Source organism: Cucurbita maxima, unplaced genomic scaffold, assembly GCF_002738345.1.
Source record: "Cucurbita maxima cultivar Rimu unplaced genomic scaffold, Cmax_1.0 Cma_Scf00003, whole genome shotgun sequence".
Lineage (NCBI taxonomy): Eukaryota > Viridiplantae > Streptophyta > Magnoliopsida > Cucurbitales > Cucurbitaceae > Cucurbita > Cucurbita maxima.
In genome coordinates, this window is record NW_019272019.1 from 1216135 (window position 1) to 1225527 (window position 9393).

Consider the following 9393-nt stretch of genomic DNA (forward strand, 5'->3'; position numbering starts at 1 on the left):
CTTTCAAGCATGTTTTGTCTTCACTTACCTGTATTCTACAAAAGTTTTCGAAAGGTCAACCAACCTAAAATCGATTCGAGTAAAGCATGTTTAACCATGAAGCTTTTGTGATTCAGACATCAAAAAGGTAGGTTGAAATAACCCGGTTTTTCTATTAAAAATAAGGTTGTCATTGCATGCATGACATGTCTGTTAAGTGCGAAAATGTTCACTTTTTAAAAAACGATGTCATGGACTTAAAATTTTGTAATAAAAGCCTTAAAACAAAACAACGAAAAGTAAATGACGTAAAATAAAGAGAAAAAAAAAAGTAAAACAATGTCTTGATCTAACCTAAGGACTATAAAATAGACAAAAATGCAAATACCCTAATACTAGTTCTATGGTCTTCAATACGATGACGCAATCCGTACATGAGAGTCTTAATCTTACCTAAAATGTAAGAGTGGCATATAGCTTGGCTTGGTTTTAAGAAATAGTTCATAAGTAATCTCACTATTAGGGTTGAGAAATGCGAACACATACAGTATGGTGTGACCTATTCTTTAAAAAATAACATGACTTTAGGCAACTTTCCACACCGAGCAAGATTGGATGTATAGTACTTCTCTACCCATGGCCCGGATCATGTGAGATTGCAAACCTTTTGAGCTTGTCTCATCAGACGAGCTCCCACTAACTGGTTATATTGACACACAAATATGCATGAGGTCTCTATAGTTTTTAATCATGACCTAATCTATGATGCAAGACAAACTTCCACTCATCTATAAGATAACAACTCTGTGAATTATGTGTACATAATAATGTAACATATCATATCATTCATACATATGACACGTGCAAGCGTTACAGGACACGCGACATCATACATAATACAATTCATCTAACCCAAGTGATAGTAAAACCACTCCTTTTTATTAGCTTAACTTCAAATATTTGATTAGCGAGGTTTCTCAAAAAGCTTCGTAGTATTATTTGATTATAAACGCAAGGCCATTTCCTAAATTAGTGGATGTGAGACTTTCATAACACATGATCATTTTCTAAATTAGTCAATGTGTGGACTTTCATCCAACATTTCGTGGACTTTCATCCAAGAAAATGTTTGGAGATGAATTTTTTCAAAAAATAAATTATGAATTAAAATGGAACTTTTCAAAATACTTTTAAAAAAGAAAAAGAAAATAATCTTCACAAATTTTGGAAATTATTATTTTTGTTTATTTTTCTAAATAAAAATTATTATTATTATATTTTCTCAATTTCTATAAAAATTAATGATAACTATTTATGAAAATAAATAAGTTTAAATGGTAAGGACTAAAATAATATTTTAACATAATAATCAACCATTGTACTTCCTACTCAAGGTGTTTTCTTCTCCATCACTTTCTACCCTCACAAACAGAGCAATCAACCAGTAGAATCAGTTTCAGAGATCAAAATCAAACAATGAATTCAAAGAAATCAATCTGTGGTAAAAAGAAAACAACCCATAATCTCATCTTTCTCCCCCCACTTGTTTGTATCTGCCAATCTGCATGTTACCAATGTTTTTTGCGCCAACCTTTTCCGAAGATGAACAAAATTTCAAACAATTCTGTTTCTGTTTAAGAAGAAAGTGGGAATTCTGGTGTGGGTTTGTTCATCCAATTCAGTTATAACAATGTCATGATGAGTGGAATAAGAATCTCAAATTCTGTTTCAACCGTTGTGTTGTTCTTGTTGTTCTTGGTGTTCTTGTTGTTGCCATTAATTTCTGGTCTCAATCAACAGGGTATAGCTCTGCTTTCATGGCTTTCAAAGTTTAATTCCTCTTCTTCTGCTACGTTTTTCTCATCTTGGGATTTAACCCATCAGAATCCATGCATTTGGGATTATATCAAATGTTCAGGGGATGGATTTGTTACTGAAATTGAGATTTCCTCCATTAATCTCGGAACTGGTTTTCCGGTGGAGCTTCTTGGATTCAAATCCCTCACTAAACTCGTTTTATCTAATGCTAATCTCACTGGGGCATTTCCACAAACACTTTGTAACCTATCCTCGTTGATTGTTTTGGATTTGAGTTTTAATGCTTTGACAGGGGAGATTCCGGCGAAGATTGGGGAGTTTTCGAAGTTGGAATTCTTGTCGTTGAATTCGAATTCGTTGAGCGGCCAAATTCCGTCGGAGATTGGGAATTGTTCGTCGCTGAAACGGCTTGAACTCTATGATAATCTATTGGTTGGGAGGATTCCGGCGGAAATCGGTGAGTTGAAATCGTTGGAGATTCTTCGCGCCGGTGGAAATCACGGCATTCATGGCGGAATTCCGGGTGAGATTTCTAAATGTGAAGAACTTACGTTCTTAGGGCTTGCAGATACCGGGATTTCGGGGCGGATTCCGATGAGTTTTGGAGAGCTTAAAAATCTCAAAACGCTTTCGGTTTATACTGCGAATCTCTCCGGCGAAATCCCGCCGGAAATTGGGAACTGTTCTTCGTTAGAGAATTTGTTTCTTTATCAGAATCAACTTTCCGGGAAAATTCCGGCCGAATTGGGGAATATGAAGAGTATTAGAAGAGTGTTGTTATGGCAGAATAATTTAAGCGGAGAGATTCCGGAATCTCTTGGGAATGGAACAGAGCTTGTTGTTCTTGATTTCTCGTTGAATGATTTGTCCGGCGAAGTCCCTGTTTCTTTAGCGAAATTAACCGCTCTTGAAGAGCTACTTCTATCTGAAAATCAATTTTCCGGCGAAATTCCGTTGTTCATCGGAAACTTTTCATCTCTGAAACAACTCGAATTGGATAACAACAGATTCTCCGGTGGAATTCCGCCGTCAATCGGCCGATTAAACCAGCTCTCTCTGTTCTTCGCTTGGCAGAATCACCTCACCGGAAACATCCCGGCAGAGCTTTATAACTGCGAGAAACTCGAAGCACTCGATCTTTCCCATAATTCACTCACCGGAACAATTCCAGAATCTCTGTTGAATCTCAAGAATTTGAGCCAATTATTACTGATATCCAATCGATTTTCCGGCGAAATCCCTCGGAATTTAGGGAATTGTACCGGCCTGACTCGTTTACGGCTCGGATCAAACAACTTCACAGGAAAAATCCCGTCGGAGATTGGGCTTCTTCGTGATTTAAGCTTTCTAGAGCTATCGGAAAATCGATTTCAGTCGGAAATTCCGCCGGAGATTGGAAACTGTACTGAATTGGAAATGGTTGATCTCCATGGAAATGAACTCCATGGAAATATTCCTTCATCGTTCTCCTTCCTCGTAGAACTCAATGTTTTGGACCTCTCCATGAACAGATTAACCGGCGCCATTCCTGCAAATCTGGGTAAGCTTTCATCTTTAAGCAAATTGATTCTCAAGGGAAATTTCATCACTGGTTCGATCCCATCTTCATTGGGTTTCTGCAAAGATTTGCAATTATTGGATCTAAGTAGTAACAGAATCTCTGGTTCAATCCCTTCTGAGATTGGTCGAATTCAAGAACTCGATATTCTTCTGAATTTGAGTTCAAATTCATTGAATGGTAAAATCCCTGAAAGCTTTTCAAATCTCTCTAAGTTAGCTAATTTGGATATCTCTCATAACATGTTCATCGGAAGCCTCGAAATGTTGGGGAATCTCGACAATCTTGTCTCTCTTGATGTCTCATTCAACAACTTCTCCGGTGTTCTTCCCGATACAAAGTTCTTCCAAAGCCTCCCGTCCTCTGTTTTCTCCGGCAATCAAAAGCTCTGTATTTCAAGAACAGAATGTCACATGGATACCAACAATGGCAGAGGGAGGAAACTGAATAGAAATCTAATAGTTTTTGTGTTTCTTAGTGTCATTTCAGCTGCATTGTTTGTGTTAATCGTGTCGAGTTTGTTCGCGAAAGTACGCGGCACGACAGCTAGCAGGAACAGCCATGAAGATAGCTTGGATTGGGAGTTTACTCCATTTCAGAAGCTGAGTTTCTCTGTGAATGATATCATTACGAGGTTATCGGATTCAAACGTCGTTGGAAAGGGTTGTTCGGGTTTGGTTTATCGTGTCGAAACTCCAGCGAAACAGGTCATTGCTGTGAAGAAGCTATGGCCTTTGAAGAATTGTGATGTTGTTACAGAAAGAGACTTGTTTTCAGCTGAAGTTCAGATTCTTGGTTCCATAAGACATAGGAATATTGTTAGGCTTTTGGGTTGCTGTAACAATGGCAAAACTAGGCTGCTTTTGTTTGATTATATCAGTAATGGAAGTTTGGGTGGATTGCTGCATGAGAAGAGGGTGTTCTTGGATTGGGATGCGAGGTATAAGATTATATTGGGAGCTGCTCATGGCTTGGCTTATTTGCATCATGATTGCATACCTCCAATCCTTCATCGTGATATTAAAGCAAACAATATATTAGTAGGAGCACAATTTGAAGCTGTTCTTGCGGATTTCGGCTTGGCGAAGCTTGTCGATTCTTCGGGTTGTTCGAGACCTTCCAATGCCGTGGCTGGTTCTTATGGCTATATTGCTCCAGGTAAGTACCGAAAGCTTGAAACTATGTGCTTCCATAAACCAGTAGAATTTACTTCAAAGCTTAAAATAGCCTTGTGTTATGAGATTGCACATCTGTTGGAGGGGAGAACGAAACATTCTTTATAAGGAGTGTGGAAACCTCTCTCTAGCAAGTGCGTTTTAAAAACCTTGAGGGGAAGCTTGAAAAGGAAAGCTCGAAAGGGAAAGCTCGAAAGGGAAAGCTCAAAGAGAACAATATCTGCTAGCGGTGGGCTTGGAGGTTCGACTCCTTAATCGAGATTCGACTTCTTCTCTGTAGCCATTGAACAAAGTACACCTTTTGTTTGACACGTGAATTACTTTTGACTACACTTTCGAGACTCACAACTTCTTTGTTCAACACTTGAGGATTTTATAAGCATGACTAAGTTAAGATCATGAATTTGATATCATGTTAGAAATCACAGACCTCCATAATAGCAGGATATTATCCATTCTGAGCATAAGCTCTCATTGCTTTCTTTTTGGTATCCCCAGAAGGTCTCATACCAATGGAGATTTATTCCTTCTTTATAAGCCCATGATCATCCCCTTAATTAGTTAACGTGAAACTCTCTCCAAGAATCCTCAACAATCCTTCCCTCGAACAAAATACACCATAGAGCCTTTCTTAAGACCTATGGAGCCCCCGAACAGCCTCCCCTTAATCGAGGTTCCTCTGGAGCCCTCGAACAAAGTACACCCTTTATTTAACACGTAAATCACTTTTAACTACACTTTCGAGGCTCACAACTTCTTTGTTCAACATTTGAAGATTTTATAAGCATCACTAGCTCTCGTGACTTAACTTTTGGTTTCTCCAGAAGACCTCATACCATAGAGATGTATTTCTTATTTATAAATCCGTGATCATCCTCTTCGTTAGGCAATATGAACTCCCTCCCAACAATCTTCAACAAAATTTTAAACCTAAGTTTATTGATATAGCTCTTATGATATACAATTTGAATGCAGAGTATGGGTACAGCTTAAGGATAACAGAGAAAAGTGATGTATACAGTTATGGTGTTGTGCTTCTAGAGGTCTTAACAGGGAAGGCACCAACGGACACTAGAATCCCAGAAGGCGCACACATTGTGACATGGGCTAACAAAGAACTAAGAAACAGAAACAAGGAATTTACAGCAATTCTTGATCAGCAGTTACTCCAACGATCAGGAACCCAAATCCAACAGATGCTTCAAGTGCTCGGTGTGGCTCTCCTCTGCGTCAATACCGTGCCGGAGGAGCGACCGACAATGAAAGACGTCGCAGCCATGCTGAACGAGATCAAGCATGAAACTGAGGAGTATGAGAAGCCTAATTTGTTGGAAATAGGAACTATCACAAATCCAAAAGCAGCAGTTCATTGTTCAAGTTTTTCTAGATCATCTGAGCCTCTAATTAGAGCTGTTCCTTCTGCAGTACCATAGATTCAAAGAAACTGAAGAACAGTTACAGTTCACTGATTATTTCCTTTTGAAGCATGACATTTATTTGTATAGATTGGAAGTAAGTAGCAGTAATAATGAGAAGGTTGAGTCAGTACTTCTGCTTGAAACCGAGTACTTCCAGCTCGTTCCATTCTGATGCATGTTGCAATGCGTCGGTTGGGGAGGAGAAAGAAGCATTCTTCGTAAGGGTGTGGAAACCTCTCCCTAGCAGACGCATTTTAAAAACCTTGAGAAAAAACCCGAAAGGGAAAACCTAAAAAAGACAATGTATGCTAAATGTAGGCCTGAGCCGTTACAAATGGTATCAGAGTCAGACACTAGGGGATGTGTCAGTAAGGAGGCTAAGCCCCGAAAGGGTTGGACTTGAGGCGGTGTGCCAGAAAGGACGTTGGGCCTGAAAAGGGGTGGATTGTGAGATCCCTCATCGGTTGGGGATGGGGAGGAGAACGAAATAAGAAAAGACAATGGGCCCTGAAAGGGAGCTGGTTGTGAAATCCTCCATTGGTAGGGGAGGAGAACGAAGTATTCTTCATAAGGGTGTGGAAACCTCTCTCTAGCAAACACGTTTTAACAATCTTAAAGGAAACAATATCTACTAGCAGTAGGCTTGAGCCGTTACAAATAGTATTAGAGCCAGACACGGGGGATCTGCCAGCAAGGAGGCTAAGCCTTGAAGAGGTTGGACACGAGGCGGTTGCCAGCAAGGACGTTGGGCCCCGAAGAGGGGTGGATTGTGAGATCCCACATCGGTTAGGGATGAGAACAAAACAAGCAAGGACATTGGGCCCCTGAAGGGTGTGGATTGTGAGATCCCACATCGGCTAAGGAGGAGAACGAAACATTTTTATAAGGGTGTGGAAACCTCTCCCTAGCAAACGTGTTTCAAAAACCTCAAGGGAAATCTAAAAAAAAAAAAAAGTCCAAAAAAGATAATATCTGCTGGCGGTGGACTTAAGCTGTTACAAGTACGTACTAAAGGGAGTGAAACGTTCAGTTACTTCACCAAGAAAACTACATGAAGCATAAGTTTGGTAGCAGCTGGTGCAACCAATATATGGAGGGGACCAAGAAAAGAAACTTTAGCCTTCATAACCTACTGAGTTGTCTGTGGGCAGCTCACCCAACAAATAGACATCATAGAGAGACAAACTTTTGGGAGTAGACAAATAAAGATGAAGCTGTAAAGAAGCCATTTTGGACCACCATCCTTTTAGCACTTTCCATCTCAACAATAATATGTGCTAAAGAAAAAGAGAAAGCTCATACTCCATGATCTTGAAAGGATACATTACCATGTAACCACGTGACGTGGAAATGTTGTAGGTCCACCGCTTATTTATCCGTTCCGATCAAACAACAATGGCTAAGAAGGCGAAAAATTTCTCTTACTATTGTTACATACTCGAGCACGGCAGCTAAATCAAGTATACTAGTTATGTTTATGAATGATAATGATACAATGTTATGACCTGAGTAAATGAGTGATCTTGAGGATAAGATGATTAAGAAAGATTTAAAAGTTACTACTTATACCAACAAAGTGCACTTTTATTTTCGGTGGCTTTATCAGAACTCAAAAGTTAAGCGTGTTTTACTTAGAACAATTCTATGTTGAGTAACTTCTTTAAAATTTTTCAAGAATACATGGGAGTGAGGAGAAAACATACTGAAAAGACTATCATAGAGCGAATGTAAACTAATCATTTAAGTTAATATGAATTGTTAAAACTAAACAGTTTTCGGAAATAGGATAGTGGAAAAAAGATGAGACATAGTAGTTCGATGTTTCATCCTATACATAGAGCGATGCCTATAGGATCAAAAGAATTGCATAGATAAATTAATCAGACATATTAAGAACAATTACTTAAGCTCGGTTATTTGATACAAAGGTTGAATATGATTCTCACATAAGTAATATGCAATTATCTATGCAAATACCTTATGTTAACTTCTCTATTCAAGTTTAAAACTCGAGTCGAATCATATATTTTTTATGTTAATTATTATTTTTGTATACTCAGGAAGGTCTTACGAAATCAATTCATGGGTTACCGTTCAACTTAGGTTTTATTATGTTAACTCATGGGTTATCGTTCAATTAAAGGGGGGCTAGATTGCACAATGTCTTTTAGGTTAACTTCTCTACACAGGGAAAATGTTACGAGATCAACTAAGTGATTTGTGTTAGAATTTATGTCCTAAAGTCTCGCGATTAATATTTGTTATTAATTATCTAGTTATTCATTGGAAGTGAAATCCAAAATTATTAGTGTAATCTTCATCACTGGATTCATTTTATGCCTATGTCTTAAAATAATGAACTAGATTTAACAGAATGATGAAAATTTTACTAACAAAACTCGATTATATACGACCTTTGTGGGATTGACATTTAGATTACTCAAAGTTATGACTCGGTGACAATGTACACTTGCACTAATGAACTAACCTCTCTTCATTATCCCCCCTCAACCCGCTTAAATCTTCTCTTTGCCACTCGACCTTCGCCCTTTCATAGTCACCTATTATTGTCACGTCTAGTCTCTTTATCATTTGCCAGAACAGCTGATCGATTTGATTCTTACGTTTTATCTAATTTACATTAATCCATGTATTTATAATTTTAGTGGGTGAAAAATTCATCATATTTAGGGTTTTTGAAAGTTCATAATATTCAAAAATTAAGATCAAATTTTAGAATTCATGAATATTTTTGGGATATAGACTATTAGACTATTGGGTCAATTTTGATTTAGGCCTTTTTCTTTAGCTACTTACAACAATTAGGCTTCTTGAAATGAGAAGGGAAATGGCCCAATTCAATTGTAACCTTAGGCATGGAAGGCTCGTTATGGAAGAGTTCCACAATGACCCAACAACTCAAATGTAGAAAAATAAATCTTGAATATTTCAATTCAAAAATTAAAGTTTTTTTTTTTTTTTTTAATACATAAAAGATGGTTTGCAAAAAGAAATAGAGAGTGGATCTCGGTTACATTTCACCATACGACCTTTTTATAATCGATAGATCAGTCAACTTAAACATAGTTCAATTGATATAGATATATGTTAAGATCTGTGTCTTAAAACTTATAGTTGATGTAGTTGATATACGAGGATCATATCCAAGTAATAAAAGAATTTATAGTATATGGATAAGATTTGATGTTTTATTTTTGGAACACTATCATTGTTACAAAATAATTTGATCCAAGTCCTATACAATTAGTTTGTATAAGATTAGACCAAGAAATACTTAATCTCTTCGTGTAAATTTGTAAATTGAGAAAACTAATATTTCACAAGATAACTATATGCAACTGGATATTAATCTTGAGGGAATTATGGATTTTTCATTATGAGACATTATCTTTTGATTTGCATGGTTGAGAAGGAATTTTGTAGC

At 37.5% G+C, this 9393-nt stretch overlaps 1 protein-coding gene across 2 annotated transcripts; it reads left to right on the forward strand.

Annotated features, from left to right (window-relative positions):
• Positions 1-1373: 1373 nt before the first annotated feature.
• On the forward strand, positions 1374-6091 carry LOC111476732 (receptor-like protein kinase 2). Of its 2 annotated transcripts, XM_023120526.1 has the most exons (3): positions 1374-1780; positions 2090-4513; positions 5506-6091. In XM_023120526.1, the coding sequence occupies exons 1-3, from the start codon at positions 1675-1677 to the stop codon at positions 5961-5963; spliced, it is 2988 nt and encodes a 995-aa protein (XP_022976294.1). In that variant the 5' UTR covers positions 1374-1674; the 3' UTR covers positions 5964-6091. The 2 variants fall into 2 exon arrangements, with proteins under 2 accessions (XP_022976294.1, XP_022976293.1); XM_023120525.1 differs by having other exon boundaries at positions 1374-4513.
• The last annotated feature ends 3302 nt before the right edge of the window (positions 6092-9393 follow it).